Source organism: Bombus terrestris, chromosome 2 (genome assembly GCF_910591885.1).
Source record: "Bombus terrestris chromosome 2, iyBomTerr1.2, whole genome shotgun sequence".
In the NCBI taxonomy this organism is placed as follows: domain Eukaryota; kingdom Metazoa; phylum Arthropoda; class Insecta; order Hymenoptera; family Apidae; genus Bombus; species Bombus terrestris.
This window is the reverse complement of record NC_063270.1, coordinates 12,172,245-12,198,141: the sequence shown is the minus strand read 5'-3', so window position 1 is coordinate 12,198,141 and position 25,897 is coordinate 12,172,245. Positions and strand designations below refer to the sequence as shown.

The following is a 25,897-nucleotide window of genomic DNA, read 5'->3' as shown; positions in this document are numbered from 1 at the left end:
CAATCTCATTATAGGCTTAATCAATCCGCCAACGACGATGAATTATTTTCGTTCGATCGTTATTCGAAATTCGAAGCGCAATCTTTCGCGATCGATAAAAGAAACATTGAAAGTATTTCTAAGTAATGTTCATTGTGCGTTCATTATCCGACGAAATTTTCATTGTCTGGTAACTAGAAAATACAGCGCGTTTTTCGGAAAAGATAGAAACGTGCGAACGAACAGGAATCCGGTGCAGCCCTGTTCCGCCTGGAGTTACGCGCCAAAGCAAACATTTATGACATCAAAGCGCCATACCAAACTGTTCAAACGTTCGCTAATATCTGCGAGTGGCCATGTACTTCGAGATCAAGCTAACGAGACATTAATATCCGTCGTCGCGTCGACCATGAAACTTTCATCGAGACGTTTCGCCTAGTGTTATTTCGTTTTCTCTAGAGTAGTTTAGAGGAAGGACACTCGCGAGTATTTCGAGACTTTCGTGAATCGAAAACGACCACGTGCGCTCGAGCTGTTTACAAGAATTAACAACGATCGCGTTTACAACGCGAGAAAGACGACGCTTTGCGTCAACAAAGATGGCCGACAGAAATAAGCAGACCGCGTCGTACTGGAAAATGCACGAGCCGTTTCTTCGTATTAATTTCCTTTCATGCGTGCCCCGACTCGTGTCGACATCGATATTTGCCAGCTTAAATGTCAGAATCGCCGGAAGGATCCCGAATAAACAATTTGTACAAGACCTGTATAGATATCTTTGCGAAGCATCGATTTGCATTATATTGATTTATTTTGTTCCTTTCTACATTCATGAATTCCGGTGATCTGCGAATTTTCCATTTGAGAGTCTGGAACATCTCTACGGGGCAAAAGCATCCTTCCCGCGCGAACAAACGAAATAAATGACGGGAATAATATACGACTTATACGACCTTATAAAGAAACCTATACGTTTCAATCTACGTCGGAGGAATACATATACGTGGCGCCACATTCTTTCGCAAGCTTATGTCAACCCTAACTTTCTCATCTTCGTGCACCATTTTCGTTATATCTTTAGAAGATCCTACCCATAATATCTGGGAAAATATTTTTGTATTTTTTTTTTTTTCTAGCCACATAGTATCATGTAGTATGTATACTATTCACATTCATAAGTATCTGGACACTGGTCGATTTATGGTATCAATATGAGAGTCTTATTGAAGCGTACAAATTAACGACGAAACAGCAATACTGTTTTAGAATCGAATTACAAAACGTGTATTTGATATATATTTATTAAATGTCGATCTCTCGGTCGTCAGACTATAAAACGCTAAATTGCTCGTTGAAAAACATGACGATAAAGTACATATTTTACTGTCTACATGTAACCACAAATTTTATTAATTAAATTATTTAACCACAAATGGTATTTACTTTAGGTTTGGAAGACCGACTTAATCTACTTTTCAATTGTGATACCAAAAAATTGTAAGTAGTTCCATAATAACCAATTGGTTTAACCAACCGATCTAATAGCGTCATAATAGCATGTAACCACAAATTTTATTAATTAAATTATTTAACCACAAATGGTATTTACTTTAGGTTTAGAAGACCCAACTTAATTTACCTTTCAATTCAGAAATCAGAAAATTGTAACATAGGTAGTTCCATAATAACCAATTGGTTCGACCAACCGATCTAATAGCGTCATAATATTTTATTATACGGAGCTGTGATGATTTTAAAGGATAATATCATCGTACCTCTATTTATCCATAATCGTACAATTGAAATATATAACTTGTTAAAAATAAGCAGATTTTTTTAAATATTTCCGATCATTAGCAGCGCAAAGAACGTAGGGCAGATACGCTACGGTAAATTTCGTTTCGTAGATGGGTTTGCAGAAGAAGTAATTGAACGACGAGGAAAGTGGGCCAAAAGGGTTGAGAAGCGAGCAAACTCCGAAGTTCAACGGTTGTTTTATGTAATCTTCCCCTTGTGGCTTCACGGATACGTTCTCCAAGCGGGGGGAGGGAGCGTCGCGTTTCCATGGTTAAATTGAACGTTAGATTCTATTTTCCGGCGTAATCGGGTACTTTAAACGAACATCAAATAAAATCGAAAGTATGGTAACTAGACTATAGACAAAATAACATCGCCTTCTGCTTATCGAAGACGAAATCCTTTGAAAGGAGAGGCAAGTTATCTTGTCGTGGCACTCTTCCATTAGAGTTCCACTCTTACATCAAGTTAAAGTTACGCTGTTCCATGCCACGATTCAATTCACCCTTACTATTAGAAGAAGAATTCCAGTATATCGATTTTAATCTCTTTTTCCAAAGTATAAAAAAACACGTCGATAACATCGTTTTAACATTGTTTTATTAAACGTTGAATTCCTTTCTTTTCCTATATCGACTTTCTATCCCCTATCGTCTTTACCGAGGCAATACACACCGTTACTTAATTGTCTCACCTGGTATTCGCACTTAAACTCGTGCTCGAGGAACGAGAGTCGCCGAAGTTCCCAAGAGAGCTCGAACGCAGTTAGGATGGGATCCTTTGAGGAAAGAGCGATCAAGGACGGCGATGCTAGAGCTCTGTATGCGTTTATTCGGCTCCTGGAATGCCTCAGAGAATCCTCTCTCCTCGATGTTACACACTCGTCGCACCTGCTCATGAATAAATGCCATCATCGTAATCAATATTATTATGACTCTAGTTAGGGATTTTCCGCTCTGTTTGTAAACTTTCGGATGTTGAGTTTCGTGTAAGAGGATAGACGTAGTATTTACGATAGATATTATTGAGAGAAGTGAAATTTCACCCTATGCTTAGGAATTCGTGTAAGAGGATAGACGTAGTATTTACGATAGATATTATTGGGAGAAGTGAAATTTCACCCTATGCTTAGGAATTGGGGATTATGTTTGGCTGCGTAAAGGTTGCATTGTAGATAGCCTAACTGATTGGTATACGCGGGCTTCGCTCGAATATCGCATGCCATGCTAAACCAGTACGGGAAATTAATCAACGTGAAACGTATACTTAACAAGGGATTGTTACGTTTCTCACGTCTACAGCTTCTCGCGTCAGATTTACTTATGAAGAAAATTTCGTAATTATGGGAAGGATGAAAGAAGCTTTGTTTGAAGACTGCTCACCCGCAACGAACATCGTGTGGCATAGGTAACGTGGATCCGCGGTCCAACAGGATCTTAATAATCTCGTAGTTATCCCTATGAGCGGCTAAGATTAGGGGTGTAATGTCTGGTGTGAAGGTTGCGGTGTCCGATGGCAGCGCTTCCCAGCTCTGGAACACAAACGTATAAACTTATATTATATATATTGCAATATGGAGCAATCGTTCTTTAGATAAAGCGTAGAAGAAATTCGTAGATCGCGAATTTACGTTAATCTTACGACGAATACGCGAGCAAATGTATAATAAAAAAATTGCAGGGTAAGCACAAGAGAGATGTTACGTGGATTGAAAAAGTTGATTTGAATTCTTGCAAATATATGTAATATATTTTATTTCTTTTTTTCTTTTTCGTAGAAATGAAACAACTCGTTAGAAATTAATAGCAGGGACATAAAGAAGAAGATTACGTTCAAGAGATTAGGGTTAATAGATTAATTGAAACAAATAAACGAAATGGGTCTCATGTTGCGACACGCGACGATAATGAAATGTTATTTCGTTTTTCCATTCTGAAATAGCTACGATAGATCATCTTTCTCGTACTTGCCCTGCTTCTTTAATAATCGACGCGCTTGGCAAACTAATAAAACATCGCGATAGAGGCAAGGGGGACCATGATAATTATTTCCGATGGTAAAGTAAGCCGATTCCTCCCTTGGAAAAGAGGGATAAAAGCTGATTAAGCTTCCTCTCGTCAACAATTCCGCGACCCTCTCGCCTTTACTTTCCCGTTTTCCCCGATGTCCAGTTGGCGTGAATTTGGCCGGTATACGGGTGCAAGCGATTTTTCAAGCTCTGACGGAAATGAGATTCGGTCAGCTGGCTTTCATCGAGAAATGCTTTCATCGAGACACGCTTTGTTGCGAGCGACGGTCAACGACGGAAAACTCTTCGGATTACCTGATTAAAATGTGGGTCGACTTATTTCTCGGATGGAATCTACTTAACCGTAGCGCTGAGTCGTCTGGTCGCCGCAGTTGGTCGCCTAAGCGCGGAACGAAACCAACCAACGGTGAAAATTACGGAGCAGGGGGGAGTTTCGATAACTGAAACGAAATTGCCTAGCCGGAAAAATGCAATCACCGCTTAATTGCGAGGCGAAGCTTGTTGCTACGAAATCAAAGTGTCTCCGATAGAGTAAAGGAAAGTTCGAGCGGAAGAGATGAGGAAAAATTGTTCAAAGAACGTCTTATACACGACCGTAAAAATGTTCAAAGGAACGTTTTATACGCGCGCGACTAGTTTCTACAGATTGATAAAGAGAAAAGCATAAAAAATTCTTGGATCGATACAGTTACATATACTAGACGATGAAAGCGACTAACGTGTGGCTCCCCATTTCGATGAAGACTTTCCTCGTGTTCCAGAAGTACCTCGACCGCTTCGACAAATTCCTCGGAGATGGCGTGAAGCAACGCATCCTTCGTGTCGACTTTATGCTCGATCAGCAGCTCCACCATTTCCAGATTTTCATTATCGATCGCCATTAGAAGCGCCGAACGTCCCAATGGATCCACGCAGTTGATGTTCATTTCGGTTTCGTGAGCACTCTGCAACATCCTGAAACAACATCCACCACGTTCCTACCTGCTAACTTTCCTATTTATTTTTTTTCTTTCGTTTTACCATTTCTATTTCTCTCTCTCTTTTTTTTATTTTCTTTTATTTCAAACACGAAGCTCACGATTTTCCCATTACGTTCACCGGAACGGATCGACTTGGCAATCGTATTTAGCTGTCCTGTTTCCCGAGACCGAGCCAAATGAGAATTCCACGACCGCTGAAACTTTCTCGTACATCGCAATCGGTATTAATTGCGCCGAAACGAGCAACGCCGTGAAGAATTCCGAGAAGTTTCAGCATCACGGGACGATTGTTCGTAGGATAATTAGATCCTTTGTTGGCACAATGACGCGATATACATATGTGTATACGCTGCGCGTTTGACCTTCCCTCGCGAGATCTCTTGTCCTGTTTAACGTTTAAACTCTAGATCCAACGGATTTCAACCAGCTCGCATGTATGTTCATTTGAACAAAAGCCACGATTGCGATACTCATACGCGCCGTTTCTTCCCGCCTTTCAAATTAACCATTGTAGTCGCGTTGAAAGTGATCGAAACAATACCTTGCTTCTTGCCGATTCTAGCCCGCTGAACATTCATATTTCGGATGTATATTTGGGAATGAAAATTTTTCTATACAAAAATATGCATCTATGCGAGTGTCTCGTCGAGTTATCTGTATCCGTAGTTTCATATGTTCATATTACGAACATGTACGTCTTACAACTTCGAAAATAACGATATATCGACTTCTGTTTATTAAGACATTTTTGCTCGTTTATATGGATACTCTTAAAGTTTGACCCTAACTTCTTGAAACTCTCCGTGGAAAAAAGATCAGTTACATCCAGACTTGGATATAATTGGTATAAGACGTGTCTTGTTTGCGAATGATTAACCACGAGATACGAACGTTCGATGATGTAACTAGGATTTCGAAGGGCTTTGAAAATTCTCTTATATATATATATATATATATATATATATATACAGAGGAGAAAAAATTGGCACGTGTACGAGAGTGAATTTTTCCAGAGTGTCTTGCGACATTAAGGATTCTCCCCTTCGTTATTCTTGTTACATAATCCACGCGCGCTACATGCCTCCAAAATTTCCACTCCCCAAATATAATTCCATTAACACGTAAATATACGTTGCCAGCTCACGTACGATTTTGATTTCCCAAAGTCTCACCTTCTGACAGAAGCAACATCTCCACGTTCCACCGCGAGAAGGTACTTCTTCTCTTGATAGGACAGACTAGCCATTTCCTGATGCGGTCTCACCACGTTCTCTTCCTCTATCATGCCGTGGATACTGTGCCTCTGCAAACCGTCGTAACTTTTTATTATAGTCTCGTCGCTGCGTCCACGTTTCGGAAAATGAAGCTTCTCGTAGCTTTATTTCATCCGCCGTGCTATTCATCCTCGCGGCAGGATTAATCAAAACACGTCGCTACCCGCCAATGTTTTCCTTTCGTTCAGTCTCGCGATACATCCTTTTTTTCGGTATTATATTTACAATTTTTCTTTATTTTTTGTGAACATTTACGATACGCATGGTGTGTGAAAAATGTAACGAAGTCGATCTTATTTCTTATAAATTGGTAACGTTATCAATAGAACGCGGATTTTTGTGCAAATTCATATTTTTCAGAACGTAATTTAACAAAGTATATACTTTGCATGTTTTATATATTTTTTCATATTACGTGCACCTTCAAATTTCCCAGAAATGCATAAAAATCCGTCGTCCACTGTTTTTCTTACACGCCTTCCACAAGCGATATTGTACTGAATATACCGACGTACCATATTTTCCAATATAGTACTAATACACGTCTACTTATAATATATTATTCAGTGGAATTTGCTGGACTTTGCCCCAATCCCACTTTTCATAACAAAAACCATCGATTCCTCAAGAAACTCGAGGGGTAACGGGTTATTGATCGACGGACGAAACTCTGATGAAAGATGGATGAAATTAGGATGATAAATGTACCGCAACGTTGGATATAGTCACCCAAGTGAACGACGTGCGCGCGAATGGATCTGCATCGTGGATCGAGAGAAGCGACGTGATTTAAACCGATACGACGTCATCGAACTTCTGAATGTAGAACTAGGCGAATATAATGAAATAACTAGCGAGGTACGAGCAGAGTTGAGTGTGTTACCTGGGGATCGGACACTTCGGAAATTTCGTGGAACTTTGAAGTTTTAACCCTAAACTCGATACTCTCGAGAGGTAACAGCTAACTGGATTCTGAAAGTTTTTCTCCTAAGAGGCAGTGAAAGGATTATGGTTAGTTTTTCTTCCAATTTTCAACTTCTTCGTGTTCCCTATCCTTCCCGGTATAAACTTAATTTCAAAAATTCTTATTTATTTTTAAAGTATATTTTCTGTGTATATTTGCAGTGTATCGATATAAAAATACCGATTCGCTTCGTATATTAAGTCATCCCGTACGTAATGTCGTCTCTTACCTCTAAAAAGTTTAGTTTATACGTGACAATAATTTAAAAAGAACTGTAATTGGCATTAACAAAATCGTTATTAATCATAAAAATGTGTACAGATGTAAAGTTCTAACTTAGTTAAGTGTGAGACTAATGGGCTAATAGTTTTATGAATAAATAAAAGTTCGGCCACGTGTAAACCTGACGTTATGAAATAATTTAATATTTTTCTCAAATTTAAGAAATTTTCTAACCATAGAGAAATACGATTCGCTTGAAAATGACCGAAAGGGAACAGTAGCGTCGATCGAGGGATGTACAGGAGCGTGGGTGAGTATGGAACGGCTGATCGAAGATTCAGCTGAAATTGGGACGATCGTAGGAAGAACAAGGGGAGTAATTAGCGACTCGGATAGCCGTTCATTGTTCGATCGTGGAAACCTCTCGTTAGGAGGCAAGTTCTCTTTATGCTTGTCATTAGATTGCAGACGAGGAAAGAATATCAGATACAACACGTAAAGATCAAACATGAGCGGAAACAATGCCTTCTTCCTACACCGGCCTATTCAAAGGAAGAGTTAATCTCTATGCTTGTATACTTTCTTGTAAACCGGGTATTCTCGGAGCTTTTCTTAATGAAATCCTAATATATAAGATAAGATAGTATAAGACATATGTAAGCTAAAGCCAGGACTGGATAGTCAAGCGATTACGGTGTAATTGTTCGTAGCAGTGCTATTATCGCTCCTTCAATTATACTGTTCAGAACAAGAGGTATTGTGTGACCGCAAATGGTATGTTTGTGGGTAAATTCAATCGACAGAACTTCTACTCTTCTACAAAATCCTTTGATCGGCGTGATATTAATTAAATACATGAGTAGCTTTTTATCTTGCGTTTTGAATTTCTAAGGTAATGCCAAGAGTGTGGGAACTGGTGAAATTTAATTTAACCTAACAGCATCGACGATATTAGGTTCAATAAATGAAAGAGTTGGAATAAAAATGAAAGGTATAATTGAAAATTATTATACCATTCTCTGTACTTAGCATAACAAGCTTTTTATTTCATTGGATTCGCTTAACCTAATTAATAATAATTAGATACTAATGAAAAATTTCATAGGGATAACTGAATATTTCGATCGAGATCGCAACAATTTTTCAAGGAGAGAATTAAAAAGTTAGCAGAAAGTTGGAATGTAGTTCCAGAAAACAAGACGCTACTTATGGGATAACCTAATATTTCCTCCCACAGGTTTCTCATTACGCTTGACAAAGTATTGTATTTCTCATTAGAGATTGACCGAGTAAAAAAGTTATGTCTCTGGCGAGCATGACTAGGCACATAGACAACATTTCACCGACACATCAGTCTTTTCGCTATTCTATGAACCCCACACAGAATTTTTAACTAAGCCACTTTTCTTCGCGCCTTCTCACTGACTTATCTCTGCTGCGGTCCTCGAGTTTTCATATCTCAATCTCACTCTGATTTTAGCGTTCTAGAACATTTGTACCCAGAAAATCAAAAGGAGAAGCGTCTCTCGCCTTTCTCTCAAGCTTAAGAAATTTCATGACGACAGAGAAATACGACTATATGGGGCATGACCCAAGAGATGCTGTAGGATTAATCGATTGTTACCATAAAGTACATTACAATAAATCGATCTACGGTTGAAGACGTCTTACAAATCCTCCAATCTTCCACTTTTGGATCCTAATGAAGTCTCCTTCCAGAGACTTCCCTATTACTCGAAGATACAACTCTTTGACGTCCTTACAAGAAATCAATAACCGAGCTTTTACCAACGGTTTCTTTATTTTTTATTTATTTATCAGCTGACCGATACGACATCGACCGTGTGTTAAGGAGCCAAGGCAAGAGTCAGGAAGTTTATCAAAGACGTTAAACGTAGAACTCTGATATTTGCTGAACGACGACGATCCGCAAACACATGTACAATGGAGGCGGAAATGAAATAGTGTGGGGGGTAACGCGAGACGAGATCCTGCGGTTAATGCCGGCGTCTCCAGCAATTAAGTAACCCTCCGTTTCTAATCATACAGCTATCCATGTCCTTTCGCACCAAGGACACCGCGTATACGTGCAATGTGCGTATATATGTACATATATCTGGTCCCGATGGAAAAGGGTCGAGTGGTAGGGGCCGATAGAGAGATGGTTGTTAGGAGGAGGGTTGATGGACAATGTTTGCTGAGGGTGTGGCGGCTCGACAATTAGGGTGCGCCCCGGCAAACACTCGTTCGCTGTCAGTGTCGGCCCTTGGCACAGTATGTCATCTTCTTGAAGCCGAGAGGGGTAATCGCGAGCTCACGCGTATTCCGCCGAGTACCTCCATCCCTCCGTTACCTGGTAGCCTCATTATTTTCCAACCTCCGCCCCTTTTCAGCCAACTTTTATCAAGAATTTTCTTCCGTAATTCTATTAAGATTGTAATTGCGGTTCTGATGAATGAAACATCTGAAGATCGAAATGCATACATTTATAAGAGTCTATATGTTTGATTGCTCCGGTGTACCTGTCAGAAGATGCGTTTATTTCATCATCCTCATTTTTGGCATTATTTTCATTTCAAAATTAAAATTAAATGAGGCAAGAGTAAATTTTATACGTTAAATACACATGCGCTGTACTTTTAAACAAACTAAGACCTTTATTCTTAGCGATCACTGACTAGGACATCGTAGTCGTTACGAGCTTCTGCTGACCTGTATTTAAAGCAGCTCCATTCTCGTGTCGACCGGTCATGTTCAAGTATTCGTCGTATGATTTACTTGCGGCTTCCCGGTGGTTTTTTTTGCGAGAGGCAGGAGATTCTAATGCATTGCGTCCACGCCGTGAATCAAACGCTGTCCCGTGAAACAAAGGTGAATATGATAGATCGCTGGTGTGCGGAATAGCACGAAGATGAGACAAAAGTGTGGAAGATTGGTTTCGATCGGGTAAAACCACGGGATTTTGGTGGAGCAGCTTGACGAGCAGAGATTCATCGAAGACGTTTACGAACCAATAAAAGGCAGAAACCAATTGCGAAATTTCGTTTGCTATCGATGGAAGAATGAGAAATAGAACGTACGTGTCCTAATGCTTTTGGACGGCGATTTCGTTTAAGAAGCTCAACTATCTAACTGTTATTAGAAAACGCGTATTGGAACTACCAGACTGGAATTGTTAGGAGGATGTTTGATTTTACGAAATACGAGTTGTCCAGTACATTTACCATACCGCTTGCCGCCATGAAATTAACTCGATAGAGATTTTACGACGCAATAAAAACAAAAGCTTCACGGACCACTCGTAAAAGCGCGCGTATAAGCGTACGCGTTATCTTCAGCTGCTTGTAGCGTCGATAAAATAATTTTTTGCTGCTTGCTCATCTTCCTCTCTGATCTTCGATCTACAGTGTTGGAATGGATGATTTGAGTGGTACAGAGGTCACAGACGAAATGGAATGGAGGGACGCATTAAGAATGAAAGTTTTGGCGCCGATCTCTTTCTGTTCTGTCCTTACAGCGTAATTACATTTGTCGATCGGTCGAATCCGATTATCTACGATCATCGAAATAGCGTAGGAGTTTCTTTCGAGGAACTAGTCAGAACGTTCCAGCGACAGCTTGATTCGTTCGCAGGGATTCGGAACATAATCGTCTCTCTCGAGAGGACTTTCGAGAAGGCAATAAAAAGGTAGACTGCGACGGGAAGGGAACTTCTGATTCGTAATAGCGACTTCCGCAAATTGGGTCGACGTCGTAACGCAGTTATCGTCCGACTGCTTCCTTTTATTCGCCTGTTCACCTCCTTTCCTCTGTCAAACGCTCGTTCTACTTTGAACATTTCGCAACTCCATTAACCCTCATGCTGACAGCCAAAATATTCAGCCTTGTTTGGGTGTAGTCTTTCTGTAGACTAGACAGAACGATGGTATCATTTTCACAGTTTCTCGAAACTGACAGTTTCTTATCTGTGTGACTCAAACAAGTGCTATTTTATAGAATTTAGACGAAAAGTTATTTGAAACTATAATATAATTCTATGTATGTTAATATGAATTATGTTTGCTCTTCTCGAAAATTCTTCGATTTTCTGTATGGTGATATGTCTCTAGGCAAGTTAAAGAGAACCTACCAAATAAAAATATTAGAATAGTATTAACGTAGTTATAAATTAAAGGTATAAATATATTTAAGCTTCAGTATTTAAAACGTTATTCAATGTTTAATGTAGAAAGGGGTTGCATAAAAGCTCTGCGACATCTTCGCACGAACGTAAAAAATTTGTTCAAGATCGACGATAGACCGTGGTTCCTTCAATAACGTAGATTTTTATTAATATTAATTCAATACGAAGGTTATCGACATGGTCACCTAGTTTACATGTAACTAATTAAAAAATTGATTGTCTCTATTAATCTACCATGACCGTAAATAATTTCCAATTAACTTTGATCGATTTCTAATTAGTTTACATACTCGTGAATAATTGTATCGCGAATTATAAACGTTTGAAATTTACTTTGACAAACCATACATCAATTTCATTGTGCCGGTTTAATTAAAAAAAGTGTTAAAGGAAAAATAGTGATGGAGACTTGGTTACCATCACGAGCATTAATTTATTCGTTGGTTGAACAGAATACTTTGTTACTGTTCGTGATAAACAGTAGCTTCTTGTGTAACGTTAGAGATACCTACCTTGACCTTTTCATCGACCTTTCTTGCAGGTTGCGGCGGCAGCGGCGGTGCCTCGGGGTCGAAGCTCACGCGCTGCCCGATGCCCCGTAGGAAACCGCTCCTCGCGCCCGAGTTCCAACCTCTGATCGTGTTAATATCCATCCTCAAAGGTAGATCTGCGCAATCATCGTCAGGAGCACCGATTTCTTCGCCGAGACCACTTTCACCAGGGGATCTCGCGCCCCTGGCGCCATGCTCCTCATCTTCGTACGCGCTTTCTGAAACAGACAAATCGACTCATTCGTTTCCCTGTAATTTGTAATAATTCTAATTCTTTCAAATTCGTCTCTCCAATTTTACCAAAATTCGTCTTTATATTTTGCAAAGAAAAGTAACTTCAAATATCCTTGCTTTAACTTTGAAGTCTATGAAAACAGAAATTCATCAGTGACAGATTGCCTGCTCTCCCTTTATCTCTATCGTTCCAAAGGCTCGTGGATGACTCATGGATGACAATAATAAATTTTCCACCCTCCATCCCTAACACTTCAATATACATATATTTTCCGTTGAGAAGAACAATAATATCAATATTGACTTTGTATCTGTTGAGAATTGTGGATCTTAATCGGCGAAATAGAAGTAAAGGAACACTAGAATTACGCTTAGAATTTATACTAAAATAGTTTTAGATTTATTTAATAAATGATTTGCATGATCTTAGTCGATATACATTTGCACGCGCCTCAGCACTCTCTTCGTCTCACCATCTTCTATACCACACTGCTAATGGAACAGTTGCATTCATCTGTTTTTCGAGACGCTGCGTACACACATACTTCCATACACTCATATTCACATACGTGTGTCACTACTACACAGCTAATCTAGCCTAGCACACAAAATTATACATATCTCAATAGTATCATTCCTATTAGAAATCACTATCTCAGCTATCTCACTATTTCATGTAGAAAACATATAGAATGTACACAGTATGCAAAAATATACAAAACAAATTCAAAATAAAGTACTCGTTATGGTATGTATTTAGTAGATGGTACAGGCTCCTATTTATTTGGATTTCCTTTCATCAGTTGAAGTGCTCCTTGTGGGATATAATAATTAAAACAAGTTTCTGTTTTGTATTTATTAAACGAAACACGTCTTTAATTATGTTCGCAAAAATACGAATTTCTACGTATGAATAAAACATCACCAGTGTCCGAGTTGATGTTATATCCAATAAATGGAAACATTCGATCCCAGAATGTATTTACGTATTCGACATTAAGCAGAATAGTACGTGGAACGTTTCTACTAATTTTACTATGTCAGACATAATCGCTATATCGGCGGGAATACAAATAAAGCGTGCGCGGAAGAATGGCGGGGATCCAACAGGCCTTCCAAATCCGCCTTTTGTTAAAATTTAATTTTTCAAGTGCAACATTCCCAAAAAATGTCGTTTCCTTTGAAATGACAATCCTTCGAAACTTCAAGATTCACGATGTTATTTCAAATAATTGTGCAATCGAGGGCAACGTTCTCGAGACAAAATCCTGAAATTCAAAATGAAACTGATTGTTCCATGTAGTCGTTATAGGACTTCAAACAATAGATTTGAATTATAGTTTTACGCATACCGGTCAACGTATTTCCATTGTTTAATTGCGTTGCGAGCATCTTTTAATCCTTATAAATCCTATATCCTATTAAACAGCGCAAAGTTTATAACTATTTAAGCTTCGACAAAGATTTTACACAAATATTTAAGGGTGACAAATGTAGGATTTTTTTTATAAGAAACTTCATTTTTTATTACTAAAGAGAGTATATAAACTTAGGCTGCCACTTACTGCCACTTTTAACTCTACACTGATTTTGAAAAATGGTCGCACGAAGTATTCTAGTGTCCCGAACGTATTCGTTGCAGCCACTTGACAGGCATTTCCGATATGGGAAAAACGAGAATTCGGATAGCCAACTACGTGCAGGAAAATTAAACTACTGAAAGTATCTATATGATCACCAATGATTAAATGGACGAGAAACGTTGTGGAAAATGTATGTTTAAAATTTTTTTAATACAAATGGATCGATCGGCATAATAAGAGTCATGTAAATGTTTAAATAGCTATAAAAATGGAATTTTTGTCCTAGAAAAAATAAAGGTAAAATTCTATTGCCGGCATTAACATATATTCGGATACTCTTTAAAAACAGAATAAATTTTTAAAAATTGGACCAAACTGTTCCTTTTTTTTTTTTTTTTTTTTTTGGAAGTTAGAAGGATTAGCTTACTAGATGACGTGCAAAAATGTTTTGGAAAAATTGCATTGGTCGGAATTGCGAAGAAAAAAGTATAGGTCAGTTTTTGTAACCTTTTAATCCAGGTCTTAATCGAAATTTAAATTAAACAATACAGTTTGAAGATTTATGACGGTTATGTACATGTTGAAAATTTTATCGAAATCGCTTAGTATTATTGTAATCATAAATAATTTATGATTTTTAGGAAATCGTATCGGATAGTCGCATGCATCGTTTGAAGAACACAACGATTCCATCAGTCAACCTTTCAAGCTCTTCAATTAATACAAAGCCTAGTACATAAGCACATCAACAGCTATACAAACCTTTGAGGAGAGGAAAATAGAATATTTGTCAAAGAAAATTTTTTTCAATTAAAAAGATTTTAAAACTCTTAAAAGTTACTGAGTATTTGGAATGCAAATAAATCAACCGATTCGAATAAATGAACAGAAAAGCCAAAGGACCTACTTTCAGTAGTTTGTCATTTTGTCACCAGAGAATTAAAATCTAACTCGCGCTAAGTTCAATAAGTTATCCAAATGTTCTCGTTTCATAAACCTTATTTATTATCTAAGTTGTCAGCCTTAGAGCATTAGTCTTTTACTGAACGAACTTTTAATCAGGCGAAACAATTGTAACAATCATTCCAAATTTTTCGTATCTCTCTCTCTCTCTATATATATATATCTATTTATTTCTATCATCGAAAGAAAGCGAAATATTCAGGTGACTTGTTTCAAATGCTTCATCCTATATATCGTCCAATACTATAATTGCTATAGCAATTACATTTCTATAGTTTTTAATTATATCGTAGATATATGTTTTAGTAGTTATGTCTTCAGCCTAATCACAACGACGACGTTCAAGTACTTCCTCATCGTCCTTTTCTCTATAGAATAATATTTGTTACTATAAATAAAACTACATGCTACTATAGAGAAATATAATCGAATTTTATGATGAAAAATACAGTTTTATATCAAATAGTCGATATACAAATTTCCATCATTTCAGCGATAGAAACTATTTCTCTTCGTAAAATAACAGTACCTTTTTCGAATAAAATAAAAATCTATACTTTTTGAAATGTTTGTTACTGTACATACAATAAATTTTTGTTTAAAAATATCGATGAAACGCTGTTCTTAATTTGAGCACGAAATACCGCTCTCCAGACAATTGCGAGGAGGCGAGCAAAGCGACGAACCAACCGACGCAACGGAACTAGATACGCCCTGTTGGTAATCCGAACGGATGATGGATCGCGAAATACACTCACCCTTATTGGTTATACGCAAACATACACGCGTACTAGCTGCGCGTCGATAGCATTGCGACGTAATTTTCTGGATTTTCGTGCTCTCTGCTGAGAGACATCGATTACGACGCAATAATGCTATCCTGAACGGTGTGTGACGTTTTCATGAATGAAAAATGCCGATTCGCTCGATGAATCGACGTCGCTCGGCTGCGACGTGTAGCGTTTCTTCTCAATGGAACGATGTTTTACGAAAATAACGTCGGCTGTTCAAACATGGAACAGGATCCATTGTGGAGAAACAATCGAGGATCGTCACATGGTGTTTCGGTTGCGTTTAACAAACGCATTGTTCGATAAAATAGCGCCATTTCGCTTTATGTCGGTGGTGTGTCGTAACGAAACGGCTTTCTTGCTTTCAATACCGCGTTATCGTTACCAAACGATTTTCTAATTCTTCCAGTCCATTTACGCGTGATTGCTCGACAGTATGTGCTCCTTGAGAAAGCGGAATCTACCGTTTCCTTGCCTGTTTCTCACCGAGCTTCCATCCCATTTGTTTTTAAGATATCATTCGACTATCGTTATAAACGATATTTTCATCAAGTGTGAAATTTGTATGAAAGAAATTAGATCGATATGTGTATGAAGAATTATATTGGGTTGTCCGAAAAGTTTCTTTCGTTTCATAAGGTGATAATAGATGAACAACAATTTCTGTTTTATATTATTTTATTGAATTAGCTATGATCCATTTCGTTCTATTCCTATTATTACGTTCGTGTATAATTAAATAAACTAATATAAAACAAAAAAACATTATGTGTTTATTATTTCCTTATAAAACGAAAGAAACTTTTCGGACAACCTAATATAACGGAAGAAACAAAAATTTTACTTTTATATCTAAACTATTTACATCTCTTACGTATATCTGTAATATCCATTGAATGTAAATTAATTACAATGGAATATCGAAAAATGGCTTGTCAAATGATCGATTCATCTTAATCTTCAATTTTGTTTGAAGGATAACTAAAATCTTTGAACCGAGGAAGGATATACAGTCGAGAGTGATCGAAATAGTAATTCCTTTTGCGGCTATTAATCTCAAGGGTAAATATGTATCACATGAGAGCGGCGAGGTTTCATCGTGAGTTTATCGAGCGTCGCGCCATTGCGGCGGGGTTGCGCAACGAGATCGTTAGAAACCGATGATTTACATAAGGCACGATATGTGTGTTTGTGTATGTATGTGTGTACTGTATTTCATGCGAGTGAATCTCAGGACGATGGCCGTGCGTGTATTGCGAAACAAATCGAAATCGAGAAACAACGACCCCCCAAAAATTGCCCATCCATTTCATATCTCGAGAGTTGCTCTGCTATATAATTTCAAATTTATCATAATTTCAAATACATATACTGTATCATTAATTTCAAAAGAGTTAGAATATCCTGTTATAAAGATTTATTATTATTTATGCGTAGCTTCTTTCGATTCGATTAAAAATGTTTCTATATTCAAATAAAATAATCAAAAAAATAAAAGATACCTGATAGGGTATTTTAAGTAAACAAGTTAAAATAGTAGAAATTCGATTCGAATTAAAATAATAGTAAAAGATCTCTCGTTATTTAGTCGTGAAATTTTACGTCCATATGTTTGTTTTACATAATTTAACATTTTTCATACGTTCGACGTAATTACGAAGATAATAGTGAAATATCTGACGAGCTACAAGGGCGGACTAAATATCTTCTCGCGTTGCGCGTCGTTACGAAATGTAAATATCATTTACATTCGTCGAAATCCTCCCTAATTCGTTAACGACCCAAACAGAAATAAAACACGTCGTTATTTTAAACTGAAGATTTACTCGATCGCTGCCTCATCCGTTCATGTTCGATCCTGTTCGATCGACTAGACCACCAGAGGAAAATTGTTTTTCCACCGACTGTTAGAGTCATTAGTTGAGAACGAATCCCTTCCTCGACGATAACTCCCACTGCTCCCATTTTTCACTGATTCAAGATCGCTGACCACAGTCGAGTGAATTTTATCACCGGCATTATGCATGGATGATAACTTACACCAGAGGTTCTTAATGATCATTGTGCTCCTCTGCCCGTAGCTTATTTTAATTGCTGGCTCAGGGAAACGTCGCATTCATACTGTGAATATTAATTTGCGAAAATAATTTCCCCCAAATAGAAGAACATTAAACAAATATATCGTCGGTTTGTTAAAGAGTAAATTCTTCAAAGAATCAATCTGACATAGGCAGTTTGAAGTAAATGATCATTGATAATTTAACGATAAAATTATCTTCCTTCTCTCGATATTTATCTTGAATTATCTTGAATTTCTTATAATTTGGACCACCATATACATAGAATATTTCCTTCAAATTTTTATTAGTAATAATTACAAATTAAATTAGATTGTGTTTGATACAAAAGATTTCCCTTGTTTACATTTAAAAGAACATGTTAAAGCAAATTTTTAATTACGACATTCTTCTTGGTAAATAGTATTTAATACTAGTATTTTAATAATAATATAAACGATATAATTTATTTTTATCAAAACAATGATACTCCCATCCTAGAAGATAGCTCATCTTCAGAATTAGGTTTTACAAACGTCTAAATGATAATGAGAAGTATGGAGGTCGGGTAGCTGTAATTTCGTAAATACCTGATGCCGAATATGAGTTTGCGTAACTATCGAAAATGGAACATCTGCAGCACAGCTAAACAGGTAAACAGCTCTTGGAAATCCAGGCCTATGAGATTACATAGTCTCGGTTTTCCAGCGAAAAGAGAGACAGGGTATGCTTTCCAAACCTTTAATCGTCCAACACGTTTGTGTACTTCCCTCTGAGGAAAGACAGGCTGCTTAAATAGCGGAGAGAAGTTTCAGGTAGTTTTTTAATACTCTGAACAAAACGTACCTCGAGCAACAGTTCTCGTACTGTGCGGATCGAGCGAGCGGAAACTTCGAGGAAATAGCAACTTTTTAAATACGTTTGGAAGCGTTCAACCCGTTGGAAAGAAGCCCGGAAGAACGTAGATCGGATTTATATGCAACGAGGACGCTATTTGTAGAAGAGGAGATGCTTGGTCCATGATTATAGACAATGATGAACTTTCTGAATAAGATGCTGTTTATTTCTATGGTTACAATTGCTTTCAAATTGTCGTTCTTTCCGCCCAAGAAAAGAAAAAAGGAAAAGAAAGAGGGAAGACGATATGATATAGCGTTTAAAGAGTATGGTTAGACAAGGGTTCACCGCAGCGTATCGCGTGCAATTAAAAATTTAATAAATGGAATTAAACGTTTTACTATGATAATGTTACAACAGAATTCGCATTTGGTAAAATTTCAGCCATAATATGCTGAGGATAAAGTCATAAGAAGATAAATCCAAAATCAGCCGCAAGATAAAGTTTTAAAAAGATATACCGAAGTCAAAATTGTGAAAAGTCACTAAACTACGTAATTATGGGGGAAAAAAAGAAAAAAAAGAGGAGGAAAGAAGAAAGATATCATTTAAAAGCGGGGCAACAGGGAGCCACATGATTCAGAGGGTGGTTATCTCGCGCGCGGTTCCCTCGACGTTGGAACTTCGAACCCGCACAGGTCGTTGAGCTTACCGTGAATCGCGTGTTTCCACTGAGACCTAGATCGATAAACCTGTGTGTACGAACATGCACAGGACCGTAATGGATAGGTGACTTTCGTGAACACGTTGAATGAGAGACGATGTGTATATGTCGGATCAAAAATAATTGGTCGGCGTGCCGATGCTTCGTCTCGTTAATAAGAATAAGAAGAATTTTCGGCCGACAAATTGGTACATCATTTTTGAGAACGATGATCGATAAGTTCTTCACGAGATTTCCACATTACGCGAAATGTATGCATACGTGTTCGCGTGTGTGTGCAAGTATTTTTCATAGCTATCCCTCGAGGTCGTAGCACTATTATCCTGTATGTTTCATACACGAGAATTTTGTGGCAGTAAATTCTCCGCACACGAAATGAGCCACGAAGACGCGATATTACGTATGAGGTCGTTTTTTACTCGGTTCGCAACATTTCGCGGTCAGAGCACCCTCGGTACCTCTAGGAAGTCTTCCGGTCACTAATTTTTCCTGTGACTCGGGGAGCCGTCGTCAGCAACAATTTAAACAAGTTAATCCCATACTTTTTTGACATCTTAATTAGTAAATAATACCTGTTCATTGCGAAGAAAAAGATTATTTTAACAAGCTTCTACCGTGTTTCGTATACGTTAGTATATCGTATCTAATAATTGAAGGCCACGCGAAGAGAAACATGACAAACCTTGTATTTATCGATTTTCCGATTTATGGATCATTTGGAGTTGAAAAGAGGATATTTTAATACAAACAATAAATTGAAAAGAAAAATAATTTCTTACTCGAAAAGGTATATTTCTTCGGGGAAATAAGTGAAAAATTCAAGAATCTTTGTATAAAACCACAGTAAAATAAAACTATTCTTATACATATAGTCATAATAGATATAAATAATTATAATTATTGAAGTAACTACTTAAGGAAAAACTCTACACCTTTATTTATGTACATTCATGACCTGGAGACTGCTATTATACAGAAATATTCTAAATAAGAAGCGGTGCATATTATTGTATCCTTGAGTGTATATTATGGTGTTGTAAGGTCTAAGAGCAAAAGAACTGATAAACAGATTTCTATTTATGTTCCCTATAGCCTCTAGTCAAAGTTATAAGCTTAACTTTTTTGGTAATGTCCCTTTGCTATAAATATATGAACGTGCTTCCTATCATTCTTTTTGTCTGGTAACATTAGGAGGGCAAGGATTTGAATCAGCATAAACTTATACATTATACTTATACCTTTAATTATTTCAATATTCTTTTCTATTACAAATTCATCCACTCGTTCTTTAATCAGTCAACCTCAACCTCAACAATAGCTATTACTGTTAATATTTTTGAAATAATAAATTCAAATACACGTAGATAGATAACAAGTACACGTATCTAGTTTTTAAATTAAAAAATAATCTTTTTCAGTAATATGAAATTAGTCGCCAGGGTATTGAGTTTTGAAATTGCTCTACAGAAGATAGAGGAAGTATCATATTCTTCCCCTGTGTGTCTTCAAATTTAACAAGTTTCGTTACTGAAACATTTACTGATTGGAGCATCTCAACGTGAATTTGAGAAAATCGTGGTCGATACGATATTGAAGCGCGAACGTGTAGTACGAGCATCAAGAATGCATGGTTAATTGATTAATGGCAACGCGTCGTCGAAGTTGCGAAATCTGCCACTTAATCGACGATCAGAAGTGGGACGGAACTGCAGATTGGCCTATGCAGTAACTGAGCCTACGTGTTTTGCACCTGTTGCACATCCTGTACTTGAGCAAGGTACCGTTTCACGGAAACTGTGTTCGCGTGTACGTTGACGTTGCTTCTGGGAAACGTCACAGGGTTGAAAAGTCTTTATCTCGTATCAAGCACGAGAGTTCGACCGACCGTCTCGAGTCTTCCTCTTTATCAGAAAATCTACTTTTGTACAACACCACTGGTTTCTAGTTAAATCTTTTATCCCTATCAACTTGTGTATAAATCGTTCAGAAGCCACATTCTCTAATTCTCTAAGCTCACATCTCCAATAAACGTTACAGATCCATTTTGTGTCTAATATTATTCTCGCTTTTACACTTGGAAATAAGAAATAAAAGAAGTTGCAACAAACTGTTTGTGTATTCTACGCGAAACAAATATTTGGCCTCCCTGGAATCTACGATTCGCTGCGTAGAACTTTGTATATTCAGAAAATTTATTAAATAGAAAATATAGTGCTATTTTTGTTTCATATTTTGATTTTAAGATAAAATCATAAAAATAAAACATTACTTGGCCAACTTGTTGTCAAATGTACGTTATCACATTCTAGCGTTGAAGGGAATCTCTGGAAGTACTCGAAAAAGTACAATTATTTAACAAATTTTACGTAGAATCTTAGGAAATTTTCGATCAGATCGATACAAAGGAATCTTCTTTTTAGAAAAATAACAACTCAATGATGATTCCACTTCATTAATAATTTTCTCACTACCAAGAAATCGTACTTTCTCGCTGGTTTCTTATATTAGGTTGTCCGAAAAGTGTCTTTCTTTCACGGACACGTCTTTTACAACGATGCATCTCTATACAAACACGAAATCTAATCTCTCGAACGTTGTGATTTTTATCTTGACAGAAGAAAATGGATTATGGATAAAATAATAAAAAAACGAAAAATGTTGTGCATCCATTATTTCCTTATAAAACGAAAGAAACTTTTCGGACGACTTAATATTATAATACGATGAATCGTAATGGGTGAAAATTGAGAGACCCAGCCGTCTGCGATATTACTCTTAGAATTCGACGAATTATGCGATAATTCTTGGTAGATGCGCTCGCACGCGAGTTCGTAAGCGAGAAAATTGGCATTACAAGGGTCTCTTGCTAGCCGCTGAACGATCGAGCATATCCATTCGTGTGTGATTCCACGGGCGAATTCGCTTGTAATTAGCCGATCGTGTGCGTGTCTGGCTGCATAGAGAAAATGAAGCAGCGTGAGTGCACGCGAACGAATACTCTGCACGAAAGCGATGGAGTAATCGGACGAACCGTAAGGGTGTTGCTAATTATGCCTCGCTAATAGCTGCCAATTTCGTGCATCGCGTTGCTTCGTGTCATAATCGCTAGTTACCGCTGCGAAGTGCACAAAATTGATCCGCGTTTGAATCTTTTTCGGCGTTGCGCTTCGAAATTCACGCGCGTCAAATTGGAACGATTAAAATTGTTATCATATTATCAGTACAGAAATACGAGATGAGGATTTTAGCTTCGTTATATATATACGATCTAAGAGTTACAAATAACGATAGTATGTACATTGTATAAGAGGAAAGAAAATTGTAGAGCAAAGCAAAATGGTTCGGAGTTCTCACAGGAGAGAATAATGGAAATGCAGAAAGTTCCGGAGAGCGATGAGTTTGAAACTTTGAAGCGAAGTCAAAGAACAACTATGTGCTTAGTTGTATCTGCCTTACGTTCAGTAACTTACGGAAGCATTTGAATATTTATTATATAATTTTTTTTTAGCTATGTGACACATAGCTAAAAGTGTGCGAGATATACCGAAATTTCGATTATAATATTCTCTCTATGTCGATATTGAAAATTTTGATAAAACTAATGTACTTAATTAGCTTGCTTGTCTTAAGCATCCTCTCTCTCTCTCTCTCTCTCTCTATCTATCTATCTATCTATCTATCTATCTATCTATCATTTCTATATCGATCTCACTGAGTTTGCTGTGTCAAAACGCAAGAAACAAGTTCTGAAAGTTCATAAACTCATCTTGATTTCAAACAATGCTGAAGCTCGGACGAGAAAAAATAATTCGGAATTTCTTTCTTTCGACCTTCTGCAGTCTCTGATCTTTAAGCAGTCGTAAACATCTGGTGTATCCAGCGGATCGCTCGCATCACGGAACCGACAACAGAATAATGGTTTTACCCCCAAAGGCAGTCTACGGAACGACGAGTTGTGTAGTTAACATCGACTGTTCCGTTTTACGGTCCCCTTGAAGCGAAATCCGACGTTCGCGCCGTAAACCAAAGTTATTCGCGTAAATCAGCATCCGTCAGTTAAGCGAGACACGTTTCCACAGTCAAAGTCATCGCATGAGCCATCGTAATGAGGCAGTGCAGCGGTTCAAAGAACGTCGGAATATAAATGAAGCTGCGAGATTTATCGAGCTATCGTTTTTGTGTTTACCAAAAGACTTCCGACGGTATGTTTCAGTGGAATGTCGGCCGAAGAAAAAGCTGAAAGATGAAGAACTTGGTAAAAGAAGCGTCTACGAGCTACAGTTATTACTTTGCTAAAGGAAATTACGTGAGAAGGGGCGTAAACCGAGTGCACGGTCTTCTCGAGTCGAGCTAACTATAGTTACGACGTTTATACAACTTCTTTCGAAACGTCATTCCGACTGAATAAAATACGCTTAATAAATTCTCCTGAGTTATGTTCCAACTTTTCTTTCTTCCTTTAAATCTGGTTAATCGGTAAATCGTCGTAGGAATTAACACAGAATTTCAGTATTACACAGACTGGACAATTTACTATTTATCAACAAAACTTTGTCAATTTGTCAGCTATTTCTAAAAGATTTAAATCTATATCAAAGCCCTACAGATTTTCAATTATGTCATCTCCAGTTTAATCAAATATGCAAATAAAAAACCATAGATTTAGAAAGATATATTCATCGTATTTTTCACCTATAGCTTTTATAATATTATAGTTCGCAATTAGTTTTGGACGTTAAAGTGTCAGAGTGGCGGGTTAAAAACAAGTTAATTGATGGATAACTGGTTTGCGTATAAAACTACGTTCTATCCATTGAATTATACAGGCAATCGATGGTTTCGCGCTGTTAATTCTATAGAATTTTCAGAACTGAGATTAGTCCGTGATAACGAGCATCGATAAAATAAACGCAATGCATTTGGGCAGAACCGACGTTAGCTCGTAGCCAAGGAAATAGACGCGACGCTTTATTATCACTGTGATAAAGGAGAATATTTAATTCCCGTGAAATCTGCATGGAAATGAAATTCCCGGAAAACGGAAGACTGCACGCGCGTTCAAATGTCTGACATTTTTTTGTCGTTCCGTGGGAAAATAAAATGGTCGCGCGTCATGCAAAAAATCATTAATGCGAATTATCCTCTGGCTCTCAACGATTTTTGCGAAGCGCTCGCGTGTACCTGGGTGCACGCACGCGTACGTGCGCCGTGTTATTTGAATACGAATTGCTGTTGACGGATTACGGTCCGCGAACGTCAACTGGACGTTCTTCTCCGACGTGTATAAGCTGATGATATATCGTAATGAAATCCTGATCCTGCGGAGACGCTCGAAATTATACATAAATAATGCGCGGAAAATCCTCGGTCTACGTTGGACGATTCGGAAATCCAGGCTTTTCGCGGCCTTTCGTTTCATTCTTTTTCCAGCTTAACTCTCGCATTGGCAATCAAAATATTCACGCTCGTCTGATAACCGAAATACCTGGACACTTTTGATGTCCTTTTTTCATAGATTACACGTAGAACGATTGTTCCAATTTTATCATTTTTCTTTCTTTTACAGGCACGTCTTTTACAACGATGCATCATTATACAAACATGAAACCTAATATATCAAACGTTGTGATCTTTATCTTGATAGAAGAAAATGGATCGTACGTAATTCGATAAAATAATATAAAACGAAAAATGTTGTGCATCCATTATTTTCTTATAAAACGAAAGAAACTTTACGGACGACCTAATAGATAGTAATAGCGTTTTTATATAGAATTATAAGGGAAATTTTAGTATTTTTCGTATCAATTTCTTTGCTCTTTTGATTGTGTTTTGTCTCGTAGGTACACTTGTTGGAAAGGTGTAGAAGTGAAAAGTTTTAAGTACCGTGGTCTCTAATTATCTAGTAATTATTGATCTCACAAATCATCGAAAAGTGCTCGTTCAAGCGAAGATGATCCTTTAAAAAATGAAACTGATCGGGTCTTTGAAACGCGGTATATTCAAGAATTTATATTGAATCTCTATGAGGACTTTTTCAATAAAAATAATTTTTTTGGAACTCCAACTTCAACATTTCCTAACAGCACGATATAATATAATCGTGACTTATGTGTGACAAATATTGTACAGTTTTCCGCATGGAGATGGCACGAACACGATATATATTTCATCGTTTCTCCCATTGTCACGAGCGTGGGATCGCCAAATTTGAGGCGCGCGTTCGCGCTCGTCACTAGTCAATAAATGTCCGCCCAGAATTGAAATTCTGCCAGCTTCGAACCTTTGGGACGATGTACTTTTCTTTTCTCTTTTTATTCACTGCTGCGCCCTCGTTTCGTCCGTTCGTCCCGAACGAGCTAAGCATATTAGCCAAAATCTCTTTTTTTTCCCTAAAATCCCTCGCGTGAATCCTTTTTACAGTTGGCATTACAGTCGAGAAATTTTATCGGTTTAACGAGCTCCAATTTATTTTCTATTTCCTTTGTCTCTCATCCGTAAGGAGTGCCGAGAAGAGAACGAAACTCGTGTAAATCCACAGATGTAATAAGAAACGTTGAGGAGGAAAAATGCGAAGCAGTAAAATGGCTTATTTGAGAGGCAAATGAAGAATCGATGACTCGCGGATAAATCATATTTGGAAAGCGGCGTGTGTGTCGACGAACGAGTAAATTGATTTTCCTTGGCATAAAAACGGAGAAATCTCGATATTGTACGTTTCAAAAACGG

At 37.6% G+C, this 25,897-nt stretch overlaps 1 protein-coding gene across 9 annotated transcripts in view; it reads right to left on the bottom strand.

Annotated features, from left to right (window-relative positions):
* Positions 1–25,897, bottom strand: part of LOC100647530 (transient receptor potential-gamma protein) — a 100,584-nt gene that overhangs the window by 13,728 nt on the left and 60,959 nt on the right. For 7 of the 9 annotated variants that reach the window (XM_048412489.1, XM_048412496.1, XM_020867224.2 and 4 more), the window contains 5 exons: positions 11,941–12,197; positions 5,958–6,088; positions 4,498–4,759; positions 3,159–3,307; positions 2,471–2,666 (listed from right to left, as the gene is read on the bottom strand). In XM_048412489.1, the coding sequence (XP_048268446.1) occupies positions 2,471–2,666; positions 3,159–3,307; positions 4,498–4,759; positions 5,958–6,088; positions 11,941–12,081 (879 nt within the window). In that variant the 5' untranslated portion in view covers positions 12,082–12,197. The remainder of the gene's footprint in view (positions 1–2,470; positions 2,667–3,158; positions 3,308–4,497; positions 4,760–5,957; positions 6,089–11,940; positions 12,198–25,897) is intronic. The other 2 variants (XM_048412461.1, XM_048412469.1) reach the window with 1 other exon arrangement.